This window comes from Bos javanicus, chromosome 29, assembly GCF_032452875.1.
Source record: "Bos javanicus breed banteng chromosome 29, ARS-OSU_banteng_1.0, whole genome shotgun sequence".
Classification (NCBI taxonomy): domain Eukaryota; kingdom Metazoa; phylum Chordata; class Mammalia; order Artiodactyla; family Bovidae; genus Bos; species Bos javanicus.
The window spans coordinates 28,239,224-28,254,172 of NC_083896.1; the positions used below are offsets into that span (position 1 = coordinate 28,239,224).

The window sequence follows — 14,949 nt, forward strand, 5'->3', positions numbered from 1 at the left end:
TTGTTTATCTCTTTTCTTTTAAAAATTGAAATACAATTCAAAATTCTAACTCTTACTAGTTACTAAGAAGTTTACTACCTCACTGTCAGTAATTTAAGTTATAAAGTTTAAGATAATGCCGGTTATCTTATCTTCAATACCAAAATGAACACAAGTAATATTATTGCTGTTGCTGAGCAAGTGAGTCAGTGTCTTTTAATGCTGCAAAACAAACCAGGTTACAAACCAACATGTATAGTATGCTCATTTTTACTAAAAAAAAGAAACATATATATTAATGCATATATATGTTAATGCATATATGCATAGAAAAATATCTAGTGGAATATACATAGCAATTTTAGATTTTCAGTCATTAGAATAAATGAGTTGATATTGCTTATCTATATGTTTACTTTTCTACAGTACAGATATATTGCTTTTCTAATTTAAAAAAATTCTGGAAATACAGCAATAAGATCCCTCCTTGGCCTTAATGTACTAAATTAAGTTTACTTAAAATATGAAGTGCCACAAGGACATAAGTTACAGCAATACAGCTGGAAAGCAAAACAAACTGATGGTCACAGCTCCTGGGTTCTGGGTTCTTGGGTGAATTGTGCAACTGGAGTTATGTTTCCTAGAGCAGGGTTTTGCAAGTGTTTCCAGGAAGGATGAGAGAGTAAATATTTCAGGCTCTGCAGTCCTTAGGATCTCTGTGGCCACTACTCAGCTCTGTCATTCTACTACAAAAGCAGCATCAATGAAGCATAAAGGAATGAACATGGCTTCGCTCCAGTGAAACTTTATCACAAAAACAGGCAGTGAGCTGGATTTGACCAAGTTTTCTGAAGCCTATCCTGGAGAGTATTTAGTATTATGTAGCATCTCTCTCCCTGTTTTTTTTCTATGCTCTCCTTATATTAAGAAACAAAGAGTAAACCTCAATATTGTGCAGCTGCAACATTGCCCCAGACCTGTAATTGTGTGGATTTATAAGCCTACAGACCAAGGGAGAGGAAAGAGCATACAGATTTAAAAACAGCAGAATTAGGTTCAAGTTTCAAGTCACCACTGGTAAGTTTTGGGACCCTGGGGGAAGCCTTAAAACTTCTGCACGTCAACCTGGAACTAATACAGTGTGTGTTAGTCACTCAGTTGTTTCCAACTCGTTGCAACCCCGTGGACTGTAGCCCACCAGGCTCCTCTGGCCATGGAATTCTCCAGGCAAGAATACTGGAATAAGTAGCCTTTCCCTTTTAACTTAATGAGAACCTACTGTTTAGCCTAGGGAACTCTACTCAACAGTCTGTGGTGACATAAATGGGAAGGAAATCTTAAAAAGAGTGAATATATGTATCGGAGAAGGCAGTGGTACCCAACTCCAGTACTCGAGCCTGTTAGGCTGCAGTCCATGGTGTCTCTAAGAGTCGGACACGACTGAGCGACTTCACTTTCACTTTTCACTTTCATGCATTGGAGAAGGAAATGGTAACCCACTCCAGTGTTCTTGCCTGGAGAATCCCAGGGACGGGGGAACCTGGCGGGGTGCCGTCTATGGGGGTCACACAGAGTCGGACACGACTGAAGTGACTTAGCAGCAATTGATTCACTTTGTTCTACAGCAGAAACTAACAACACTGTAAAGCAGCTATACTCCACTAAAAATGTATTTCAAAAAAATGAAAGGTACCTGAGTTCCAATGAAGTCCAGCAGGACCCGATTCTAGAAGTTCATTAACTGACTAAGTTCAGTGCTCATGAAAGTTGATGCTTCCTTGTAAGATAAGTGCATTATCTCTGTCCTTCCTTGAGTTTTACTTTCAAATGCTCCAGAAAGTGTTTCTTCCTTTCCTTCTCTATTCTGCAATTGGCCCTCATAATTTGTTGTAAGAATTCAAATTGTACCTAACACAATCTGTATTGTTTTATTGTTCAGAAAGAAATAAATGACTATTTTGAGTATTCAAAAAAAGAATATTTGAAAGTAAAATATTTACATAATTTGCTTCAGATCACATAGTGAAAGTCAAAGTTGGAATTTAACCTTGCTGTGTATGACTTTTGAGTCTACAGCTACTACCACACTAAATGTCAAATATAATATTTTAACACAATTATGCTTTTTATATAAAAATACAACCCATAATATATTAATTCCACCAATAAAAAACATAAGGAAAGACAGCATTTCAATCAATTTTTTAAAATTAATGCATCACATAGTTTAAAATTCAAATGCTACTAAAAGAGTAGTCAAGAAAACTAATGGTTGCCTTCCCCAAGCAGCCCCACGTCCACTCTGCCATCCAGAGAAAACCACTTTCAAGTATGTTTCCTCTGGTATTCACTTCTGTGTTTCCCCATTATATGCTTATAATAAATACACTTTGAGGATTTTATTATTTTAGACATTATTCATGGCCTGAAATAGGGTCTAAGTCATAATGCGTGCTAAGTCACTTTAGTTGTGTCCAATTCTTTGCTACCCTATGGACTGTAGCTTGCCAGGCTCCTCTGTCCATGGGACCTCCAGGCAAGAATACTGGAGCAGGTTGCCACGTCCTCCTCCAGGGGATCTTTCCAACCCAGGGATGAAACCCACATCTCTTACTACATCTCCTGCATTGGCAAACAAGTTACTTATCACTAGCACAACCTAGATGGCATATTCAAAAGCAGAGACATTACTTTGCCAACAAAGTTTCGTCTAGTCAAGGCTATGGTTTTTCCTGTGTTTTTCCTCACATCATGTATGGATGTGAGAGTTGGACTGTGAAGAAGGCTGAGCACGAAGAACTGATGCTTTTGAACTGTGGTGTTGGAGAAGACTGTTGAGAGTCTCTTGGACTGCAAGGAGATCCAACCAGTCCATTCTGAAGGAGATCAGCCCTTCAGATTTCTTTGGAAGGAATGATGCTAAAGCTGAAACTCCAGTACTTTGGCCACCTCATGCAAAGACTTGACTCATTGGAAAAGACTCTGATGCTGGGAGGGATTGGGGGCAGGAGGAGAAGGGGATGACAGAGGATGAGATGGCTGGATGGCATCACTGACTCGATGGACGTGAGTCTGAGTGAACTCCGGGAGTTGGTGATGGACAGAGAGGCCTGGCGTGCTGCGATTCATGGGGTCGCAAAGAGTCGGACACGACTGAGCGACTGATCTGATCTGATCTGAGCACCACCTAGGAAGCCCCTAAGTCATAATGGTTATTAAAAAATATTTCTTGACTGCATTACCTCCACTTAATATAGGTGCAGAATTATCTAAAACTCCTTCACCTCAGTACCCCTCCCTATTCTCCCAAAACACTTTTAATACAGTTTTTGGTTCTCAGTATTCCATGCCTACCAGATTAGAACTATGTTTTAATGCAGACTTCCTTATCATACTTAATTCTGCAGAGAATCATCACTGTAGAGACAAATATTTACTTTGGATTGTGTTTCCTTATTTGTACTACTTGTAAGTTTTCTGGAATCGTAATAATTGCCCAATAACAAGTACCTCTCCTTTATATTTTCACATGCTCCATAGTATCTAAGTACTCATTACTATTATTTTCCAAATCTCCAAATATTTGAGACAATCCACCAACTTCATTTCTCTACTAAAGGCCTCCATGCTCTATTCTTTCTGGACTTATTCTCCTAGAGTTCCCTTTGCAGCTCTCTTGTGTTGAGTCCCCTCTATCCCAAGTCCTGAAATCCTTGTCTTCAGATGCCTCATCTCATATCTGCTTTTTGTATTTTGTTTATGACTCTCCTTTCTCTCTTCTCTCTCTCTCTCTTCCTTTGGCTAGACACTTTTCCTTTACTGATATTTTCAGACTGTTTTTCATTTCATTGATTTCTTTCTACTGTTTACCTATTTCCTTGATTTGTGTGTTTATCTGTATTTCGTCCTTAATTCTGATTATTTTGTAGCCTATTAAGGTGGAAAACTAGATTAATGATTTTAGAATTTTCTTCTGTTCTAAAGTGTCACTTAATGACAAGTTTCACTATTAGAATTGTTTTAGCAGCATTCCAAAATGTTTTATTGATTTATCTTCTTGTTCATTCAGTTCAAAATATTATTTTCTAATTTAATTTGTGATTTCTTCTTTGACCCATGTTTAATTTTCAAGTATATTATCATTTTCTAGATATCTCACCATAAATTATTTGTAGTTTGTTTTGATAAAGGTACATACCATATATGATTTCAACTTTTTAAGGGTACTGTGGTTTGTCTTAAGGTTTCCCAGGTAGCTCAGTGGTAAAGAATCTAAATGCCAGTGCAGGAGACCATGGTTTGATCCCTGGGTCAGGAACATCCCCTCAAGGAGGAAATGGCATCTCACTCCAGTATTCTTGTCTGGAGAATCCCTTAGACAGAGGAGCCTGGCAGGCTACAGTCCATGGGTTCAGACACGACCGAGCACACACATGCATGTGGTTTGATTACTCAGAATAGGCTTTATCCTGAAAAGTGCTCCATGTGTACCTGAAAGATTGTGTATTCTGGGTGCAGTGTTCCAAAAATGTCAATTTGTGAGTTTCTGTGTTGTTACTTATTTTTCTACTAGTTCTATCAATTAATTTTTTTATAAAAAAGAGTATTGCAATCTTGAACTAATGATGGACTTTTATACTCTCAGTTCTGTCATTTGGGTTCATGTGTTTTGAAACACTGTTAATAGGTAAAATTCTTTGTGAGTTTTATGTCACCTTAATGAATTGACTTCTTTATCATTATGAAATGCCCCTTGTTATTGCTAGTAATATTTCTTGCTTTGAGGTCTGCTTTTATTAATGCTGATATACTCAGTCTGGCTTTCTTTTGATTGATATTTGCATTGTATATTTCTTCCATACTTAAAGTTTTAACTATTGGTATGGCTTCCCTAGTAGTTCAGTTGGTAAAGAATCTGCCTGCAATGCAGGAGACCCAGGTTCAATCCCTGGGTCAGAAAGATCCCCTGGAGAAGGAAATGGCAACCCACTCCAGTACTCTTGCCTGGAGAATTCCATGGACAGAGGAGCCTGGTAGACTATAGTCCATGGGATCCAAAGAGTCAGACACGACTGTGCAACTATGTTCATCTATATTTAAAGTGGATTTCTTGGTAAAGAGTATAATTGGGTAATACCTTTTATCTAGTCTAACAAAAATTTGCATTTAAATTAGAACATTGAAGGTCTTTCCATTTAATTCAGTCATCAATGTGGTTGAGATTAGGTCTACCATCTTGCTACTGGTTTTCTACTTCTACCAATTGCTCTTTATGACATTTTTTTCTTTGACTCTTCTGTACTAGTTGAGTGCTTTGATGGTAATATTTTATCTCCACTATTGGATTATTAGCTGTGACTCTTCATTTTACTACTACTTAGATGTTGTTTTAGGTGTTACAATATTTATTCTTGGGGGTTTGTCCAACTGGAGGATAGCATGGAAAATTCCTACAGGCAGTTCCTACAGGTAAGCTGATGTAGTCACTGGGATCATGATGTATTTTTCCCTCCTCTAAGGAATCATTTTGGTGCTGCCTGTGTTCAAATGTCTAGAAATAGTTTTTTCATATATCTTGTCTGATCTTCTAGTCGTTTATGGTGTAAATACAGTTCCTGTATGAGTTCACCCTTTGTGGGAGGAAGTGGAAGTCCGCACATTAACTTTTTTTTTTTTTTCCCACAACAAAGCCAGCTCTAGATCCAGATTACCTGGTTCCTATTTCAACTGTCTTCTCATGATAGATACCAAATGAATGAATTTCCCTGGTCATTCATTATAATGAATAATACAATGACAATGCCTTTATTTTCACAAAGTTTATACTCCAGTGAACATCAACCCAATATGTTCCCTACCCATGTATAAATTATATTCTCTTTTGTCACACATGGACTTCCCTGGTGGCTCAGATGGTAAAAGCATCTGCCTACAATGCAGGAGACCCAGGTTCAATCCCTGGGTTGGAAAGATCCCCTGGAGAAGGAAATGGCAGCCCATTCCAGTATTCTTGCCTGGAAAATCCCATGGACAGAGGAGCCTGACAGGCTGCATTCCATGGGGTCGCAAAGAGTCAGACATGACTGAGCGACTTCACTCTCACTTTCATGTCTTGGCTATTATAAATACTGCTGCTATAAATATTGGGTTGCATGTATTTTTTTAATTATATTTTCCTCCACATATATGCCTAGGAGTGGAATTGAAGGCCATGTGGTGGCTGTTTTTAGTCTTTATGGAACCTCCATACTGTTCTCCGTACTGGCTGTACCAATCTACATTCTACCAACAGTGCAGCATGGTTCCCATTTCTCCAGTGTGTGTTATTTATAGACTTTTTGATGAAGGCCATTCTGATGGGTATGAGGTGATACCTCTTTGTAGTTTTGACTTGCATTTCTCTAATGATTAGCAGTGTTGAGCATATTTTTATGTGCTAGTGGGCCATCTGTATGTCTTCTCTACAGAACTGATTATTTAGACCTTCTGCAATTTTTTTTTGATTGGGTTGTTTGTTTTTTTCAATATTGAGGTATATAATTTTTATATATATTCATATATTTTGGAAATTAAGCCTTTGTTGGTTGCTTTATTTGCATAATTTTTTCTCTTGTTCTGTAGTTTATCTTTTCATTTTATTTATGGTTTCCTTTCCTGTACAAAAATGTTTAAATTTAATTAGGCCCCATTTATTCAGTTTCCCTTTTGTTTTAATTACTCTGGGGGACAGATCTAAAAAGATATTGCTGTGATTTAGATCAAAGAGTGTTCTGCCTTCCTCTAGGAGTTTTATAGTATCCAGTCTTACATCTAGATCTTTAATCCATTTTGAGTTTATTTTTGTGTATGGAGATAGTGTTCCAATTTCATTTTTCACATTTAGCTGTCCAGTTTTCCCAGCACCAATTGTTGGAGAATCTATCTTTTAAAACTCCATTGTATAGTTTTGCATCCTTTGACATAAGTTAACTGACCATTAGTGCACTGGTATATTTCTGAGCTTTCTATTTTGTTTATTTTGTTCCATTGATCTCTGTCTCTTTTTGTGCCAGTACCATGCTGTTTTGATTACTTTGTAGTATAGTCTGAAGTCAGAGAGTGTGATTTTTCCAGCTCTATTCTTCTTTCTCAGGATTGGTTTGGATAGTTGAGGCCTTTGGGTTTTGATAAAAATTTTTAAATTCCTTGTTCTAGTTTTGTGAAAATGCCATTGGTAGTTTGATAGAGTTTGCATTGAGTCTGTAGATAGCCTTGAGTAGTATGGTCATTCTGACAATACTGATTCTTCCAACCCAAGAATATGGTATATCTTTCCATTTTTGTCTTAAGCTTCTTTCATCAATGTCCTATAGGTCTTTTGCCTCCTTGGACAGACTTATTCCTAGGTATTTTACTCTTTTTGATGTGATGGTAAATGGGATTGTTTCCTTACTTTCTCTTTCTGATCTTTTGTTCGTGGTGCATAGAAAAGCAACAGATTTCTGTATATCAATTTGGTATCCTGAAACTTTAATGAATTCATTCAAGAGCTCCAATAGGTTTTTTTCTTCTTTTTTTGGTAGCATCTTCAGGATTTTCTAAGTATCAGATCAAATCAGATCAGATCAGTCACTCAGTCATGCCCGACTCTTTGCGACCCCATGAATCGCAGCATGCCAGGCCTCCCTGTCCATCACCAACTCCCGGAGTTCACTCAGACTCACGTCCATCGAGTCAGTGATGCCATACATCACTGTCGTCCCCTTCTCCTCCTGCCCCCAATCCCTCCCAGCATCAGAGACTTTTCCAATGAGTCAACTCTTCGCATGAGGTGGCCAAAGTACTGGAGTTTCAGCTTTAGCATCATTCCTTCCAAAGAAATCTGAAGGGCTGATCTCCTTCAGAATGGACTGGTTGGATCTCCTTGCAGTCCAAGGGACTCTCAACAGTCTTCTCCAGCACCACAGTTCAAAAGCATCAATTCTTCGGCACTCAGCCTTCTTCACAGTCCAACTCTCACATCCATACATGACCACTGGAAAAACCATAGCCTTGACTAGACGAACCTTTGTTGGCAAAGTAATGTCTCTGCTTTTGAATATGCTGTCTAGGTTGGTCATAGCTTTCCTTCCAAGGAGTAAGCGTCTTTTAATTTCATGGCTGCAGTCACCATCTGTAGTGATTTTGGAGCCCAGAAAAACAAAGTCGCCATGTTTCCACTGTTTCCCCATCTATTTCCCACGAAGTGATGGGACCGGATGCAATAATCTTCGTTTTCTGAATGTTGAGTTTTAAGCCAAATTTTTCACTCTCCACTTTCACTTTCATCAAGAGGCTTTTGAGTTCCTCTTCACTTTCTGCCATAAGGCTGGTGTCATCTGCATATCTGAGGTGATTGATATTTCTCCCAGCAATCTTGATTCCAGCTTGTGCTTCTTCCAGCCCAGCGTTTCTCATGATGTACTCTGCATATAAGTTAAATAAACAGGGTGACAGTATACAGCCTTGACGTACTCCTTTTCCTATTTGGAACCAGTCTGGTGTTGCATGTCCAGTTCTAACTGTTGCTTCCTGACCTGCATACAAATTTCTCAAGAGGCAGGTCAGGTGGTCTGGTATTCCCATCTCTTGAAGAATTTTCCATAGTTGATTGTGATCCACACAGTCAAAGGCTTTGGCATAGCCAATAAAGCAGAAATAGATGTTTTTCTGGAACTCTCTTGCTTTTTCCATGATCCAGCAGATGTTGGCAATTATCTCTGGTTCCTCTGCCTTTTCTAAAACCAGCTTGAACATCAGGAAGTTCACGGTTCACATATTGCTGAAGCCTGGCTTGGAGAATTTTGAGCATTACTTTACTAGCGTGTGAGATGAGTGCAATTGTGTGGTAGTTTGAGCATTCTTTGGCATTGCCTTTCTTTGGGATTGGAATGAAAACTGACCTTTTCCAGTCCTGTGGCCACTGCTGAGTTTTCCAAATTTCTGCAAACTGAGCATAAATAAATGAAATAGAGATTGAAAACAATATAAAAGATTAGTGAAATGAAAAACTGGTTCTTTGAAAAGGTAATCAAAATTGATAAAAACATTAGCCATATTCATCAAGAGAAAAAAGAGACTCATTCTATGAGTTCACCCTCACCCTGATACCAAAAGCAAACAAAGATACCACAAAAAAGAAAATTACAAGTCAATATCACTGATGAACATAGATACAAAACTCAACAAATACCAGCAAACTAAATCCAACAATGCATTAAAAGGATCATACAACATGATCAAGTAAGATTTACCCCAGGGAATCAAAGATGGTTCAGTACTCACAAATCAATCAATGTGATATACCATGTTAACAAATTGAAATAAAAAACTCCTTGTCACATCAACAGAAGAGAAAATAGCTGTTGATGAAGTTCATCATCCACTCTTTATGTTGATAATGTATTTCAACATAATAAAGGCCATATATGACAAACCCACAGATCACATCATACTTAATGGTGAAAAGCTGAAAGCTTTACCTCTAATATCAGGAACAAGACAAAGATGTCCACTCTTTTATTCAAAATAGTTTTTAGTCAAAACAGTGACTTTTATTCAACACAGTTTTGAAAGTCCTAACTAAAGTAGAAAAGAAAAAAATAAAAAATTCAAATTGGAAAAGAAGAAATACAACTATCACTGTTGACAAGACTTGCTTAAGACAAATTTTAAACTGCCATTTTGACTTAGATATACCAAGATTCCTTCCAGGCAGTCTTAGGCATCTACATATTATTAACATCAGCTAAAAATCTTCTCTGTACTGATTAGATTGGACTAAAGATGGACAAACAATAGGTAGTAATCTAGAAATCAACAACATAGAAACAGAAAAATGATGAAGCAACAGGAGAGACAGTGAATATTCTAAAGGATATACTTGATGTGAGAAGAAAAAGTGACCAAGATCATCTAACAAATAGGGATCCCAAGATTTAAAGATAAGCAAAGAAAGGGATAAGAGAAGATGTACACACGCCGTTCAAATAATGTTGCTCTTGATCTGTAAGTTGTACTGTATTCTGTTTCTACTTCCACCTACTTCTAAGCCTGGTCCAACATGAATTTTTCCTGAGTCCTTTCAACACAGTGGAGGGCAGTCTCAAACTCTTCCTCAGGAGCTTTGTTTAATGCAGTATAAACTGCTTTCCATGCCAAAATTTCAAGCTACAAAGGCATTCTGGTTACAATAAGCATAAAACTTAAAATAAAATCCTTTACTGACTTTAGTTGAATTTTGCCTGTCCAGAAACATCAGTTCAGTTCAGTCCCTCAGTTGTATCTGACTCTTTGCGACCCCACGGACCAAAGAACACCAGGCTTCCCTGTCCAACACCAACTCCCATGGCTTGCTCAAACTCATATCCATTGAGTTGGTGATGCCATCCAACCATCTCATCATCTGTTGTCCCCTTCTCCTCCTGCCTTCAATCTTACCAGTATCAGGATCTTTTCAAATGAGTCAGTTCTTCTCAGGTGGCCAAAGTATTGGAGTTTCAGCTTCAGCATCTGTCCTTCCAATGAATATTCAGGACTGATTTCCTTTAGGATGGACGGGTTGGATCTCCTTGCCATCCAAGGGACTCTCAAGAGTGTTCTCCAACACTACAGTTCAAAAGCATCAATTCTTTGGCACTCAGATTTCTCTATAGTCCAACTCTCACGTTCATACATGACTACTAGAAAAACTGTAGCTTTGACTAGATGGACCTTTGTTGGTAAATAATGTCTCTTTTTAGTATATTGGAGAAGGAAATGGCAACCCACTCCAGTGTTCTTGCCTGGAGAATCCCAGGGACGGGGGAGCTTGGTGGGCTGCCGTCTATGGGGTCATGCAGAGTCAGACATGACTGAAGCGACTTAGCAGCAGCAGCAGCTTTTTAGTATGCTGTCTAGATTGGTCATAGCTTTTCTTCCAAGGATTGTATTTTAATTTCATGGCTGCAGTCACCATCTACAGTGATTCTGGAGCCCAAAAAACTAAAGTCTGTCACTGTTTCCATTGTTTCTCCATCTATTTGCCATGAAGTGATGGGACTGGATGTCATGATCTTAGTTTTCTGAATGTTGAGCTTTAAGCCAGCTTTTCACTCTCTTCTTTCACTTTCATCAAGAGGCTCTTTAGTTCTTCACTTTCTGCCATTAGGGTGGTGTCATCTGCATATCTGAGGTGATTGATATTTCTCCTGACAATCTTTATTCCAGCTGGTGCTTCATCCAGCCTGGCATTTCGCATTTTGTACTCTGCATATAAGTTAAATAAGCAGGGTGACAATACCCAGCCTTGACGTACCCCTTTCCCGATTTGGAACCAGTCTGTTTTTCCACATCTGTTTCTAACTGTTGCTTCTTGACCTACATACAGATTTCTCAGGAGGCAGGTCAGGGGGTCTGGTATTCCCATCTCTTGAAGAATTTTCCACAGTTTGTTGTGATAGACACAGTCAAAGGCTTTGGTATAGTCAATAAAGCAAAAGTAAATGTTTTTCTGGAACTCTCTTGATGTTTCGATGATCCAATGGATGTTGGCAATTTGATCTCTGGTTCCTCTGCCTTTTCGAAATCTAGCTTGGACATCTGGAAGTTCATGGTTCACATACTGTTGAAGCTTGGCTTGGAGAATTTCGAGCATTACTTTGCTAGCGTGTGAGATGAGTGCAATTGTGCGGTAGTTTGAACATACTTTGCCATTGCCTTTCAGAAATATAGCACTCAATAACCACAAAATCCCAGTAAATTAGAATTAATGTAAGTAGAAACCTGACATCATTATTTTTTAAATCTCATCAGGTGATATTTATGTGTAACCAGAACTAAGAATAACTGTCCTAAGACCACAGGTTCAGTGAAAAATTACTACAAATTCCATATGCCTAATGAAAATGTACATTTGTATAGCAACAGAGTATTTGGAAAATATTGAGTTGGCAAATTGTTTGGGTTTTCCTCAACATCTTACAGAAAACCCTGAACAATAGCCAATCTAATATTTCATGTATATTATTCCATTATATTTTTAACTTTGAAAATTGATATTGTAACTCCATATAATTCTCAAGTGTGAAAACTGACTTGTCATTCAGTAATTGGAAGGGCTCTATCATCCCACACTATCTGGATTTAAGATAAGGTGACCTCATGCTTTCATTTCATGGGGAGTATTTTGGGACTGCAGAGATGATAAGGGCCTTTTTCTTTCTGGAGCAAAATTCAACTTTGGTCTCATAAATAAAACACACTTGTAGTTACCTCCAGGGTACTTGGAAAATATGAGAGTGGAAAGGCTCTATAGGGACCCCTATTTTCTCCAACTTCATATTCTTCAAACCATGCCATAATTGTAGGAATCCTAGAAAACATTAGACATGAAGAGACAAACAACTAGAAAAAATGAGTTCAAGATCACTCACTCAGGAACAGAAACTGATATCTACCCACACCAGAAAGGGTCATATATGGTTATTTATAAGTATCTTCAGGGGCTTATGTTTTCATAAGCTCTTATTTCTTTTTTCCACAGAGCTCCCAACCAGAGGAGAATGGCTGCACAAAACCACTCCACAGTGACAGAGTTCATTCTTGGAGGTTTAATAAATCAGCCAGAGCTCCAACTACCCTTCTTCTTCCTCTTCCTTGGGATCTACTCAGTCACCATGATAGGGAACCTGGGTGTGATAACACTGATTTGTCTGAATGCTCAGCTTCATACACCCATGTACTACTTTCTCAGCAGTCTATCACTATTAGATCTCTGCTACTCCTCTGTCATTACCCCTAAGATGCTGGTGAACTTTGTGTCAGAAAAGAACACCATCTCCTATGCAGGGTGCATGGCCCAGTTCTACTTCTTCATTGTGTTTGTCATTGCTGAGTGTTACATGCTGACAGTGATGGCCTATGACCGCTATGTTGCCATCTGCAGACCTCTGCTTTACAACATCATCATGTCTCATGGAGTCTGCTCCCTCCTGGTGGCTGCAGTCTATACCATGGGGCTCATTGGCTCAACCATAGAAATTGGCCTCATGTTAAAACTATCCTATTGTGAGCACCTCATCAGTTACTACTTCTGTGATGTTGTCCCACTCATGAAGCTCTCCTGCTCCAGCACTTATCATATTGAAATAACAACTTTCTTTTTGGCTGGATTTAACATCATAGTCACCAGCTTAACAATCTTTGTTTCCTATGCTTTTATTCTCTCCAGCATCCTCCGTATCCCCTCCACAGAGGGAAGGTCCAAAGCCTTCAGTACATGCAGCTCCCATCTTGCAGCTGTGGGATTGTTTTATGGATCTACCACATTCTTGTACTTAAAACCCCCCACAGGCAGTTCCCTGGCCCAGGAGAATGTCGTCTCCCTGTTCTACACCACAGGAATACCCATGCTGAACCCCCTAATCTACAGCTTGAGAAATAAGGAAGTGAAAGCTGCCATGCAGAAAACACTAAGGAGAAAACTCTTTGGATGCAAATGTCATTATTCTTTTTCAGGTTGAAAATTGGTAGACAAATATAGAGGAGAAGCCCTGTAAAAATTTACATACATATAATGGAAAAACAACCACTTATCAATATGATTTATTGAATGTATTTGCTAATTTTTTCCAATTCCCTTTCTCCCTCTCACATCTCTCATGTCTTACTCTGCTTGAATCTTTCTGGTTTCAAGTGGTCTTTTGTTTTGCTTGAGATCAGTTATTTGGTTGGTTGGTTTATTTATGCTTTGCCCTCTGGTAAACAAGGAGATCCAACCAGTCCATTCTGAAGGAGATCAGCCCTGGGATTTCTTTGGAAGGAATGATGCTAAAGATGAAGCTCCAGTACTTTGACCACCTCACGCGAAGAGTTGACTCATTGGAAAAGACTCTGATGCTGGGAGGGATTGGGGGCAGGAGGAGAAGGGGACGACAGAGGATGAGATGGCTGGATGGCATCACTGACTCAATGGACGTGAGTTTGAGTTGGTGATGGATAGGGAGGCCTGGCGTGCTGCGATTCATGGGGTTGCAAAGAGTCGGACACAACTGATGGACTGAACTGAACTGAGCTGAACTGAAAACATGTATCTTGATTATAGCATAAGTTTAGAACATCTAGCAATGAGTTCCATACTGTTCATGGGGTTCTCATGACAAGAATACTGGAGTGGTTTGGCGTTCCCTTCTCCAGTGGACCACATTTTGTCAGAGAACTATCCATTGATTTTTCCCCAACTAGCCCTTTAGAGTACACAGACAAATAGGGATGAATTAAGAAGTCATAAGAAATAGCAAATAGTCTCTTTCTCACCCAGATTTATCCCACTTTTCTCTTTTATTATACTTTTACTGTGTCCTTATACCTGCCACAACTATTGTTTTCCTAAAATGTCCTTCAGCTGAAAATTTATTTCCCCTCCTTTTCCTCTGCGGAGGCAAAACTTTAATGGCCAGTCTTTTGCTGCAAAGCTTAATGTGACAATTAATACACAAAGTAACCAAGTATCCTTGACCCATATGTCTGATCTCCATCTCTGCCATGATCATTTAAATGGTGCCTTCACCCAGTTATTACTATCACCATAGGATCATCACTGAATTATCACCATCCATCTCACATTCATGGATGCTAGGCCAACATCTAAGTGTTTGATGGAATTAGTTCATTTCTCAGATGAGGAAACTTTAAGTTAAGTAATCTCAGATAACATAGCTGCTAAACAATTAACGCTGAGATTCACACTGACAGATCGTCATCCCCTCTCTCTTGGCCAACAGTATCTCTGTGTATCCCGCTATTCTTAGCATAATTATAAATTTCCAATGTTTAACTTTTTCTTCCATTATCTTCCCACAGCTTCCAGACATCCAAGGAATATTAGACATCCTTGTAGTCTTTTCTCCATGCTAAATAACATTCTGCAATCTCCACCTATATGACTCAGTAAACCAGTTGACCTGATACAAA

At 38.7% G+C, this 14,949-nt stretch overlaps 1 protein-coding gene and 1 non-coding gene across 2 annotated transcripts; both read left to right on the forward strand.

Moving 5' to 3' along the window:
* Window positions 1-5,876: 5,876 nt before the first annotated feature.
* On the forward strand, window positions 5,877-5,949 carry TRNAC-ACA (transfer RNA cysteine (anticodon ACA)). Its single transcript has one exon. It is a non-coding gene; the product is annotated as a tRNA-Cys (tRNA).
* A 6,474-nt stretch (window positions 5,950-12,423) lies between these two features.
* On the forward strand, window positions 12,424-13,499 carry LOC133240976 (olfactory receptor 8A1-like). The gene has a single exon (XM_061405943.1). The coding sequence runs from the start codon at window positions 12,540-12,542 to the stop codon at window positions 13,497-13,499; it is 960 nt and encodes a 319-aa protein (XP_061261927.1). The 5' UTR covers window positions 12,424-12,539.
* Window positions 13,500-14,949: the final 1,450 nt, after the last annotated feature.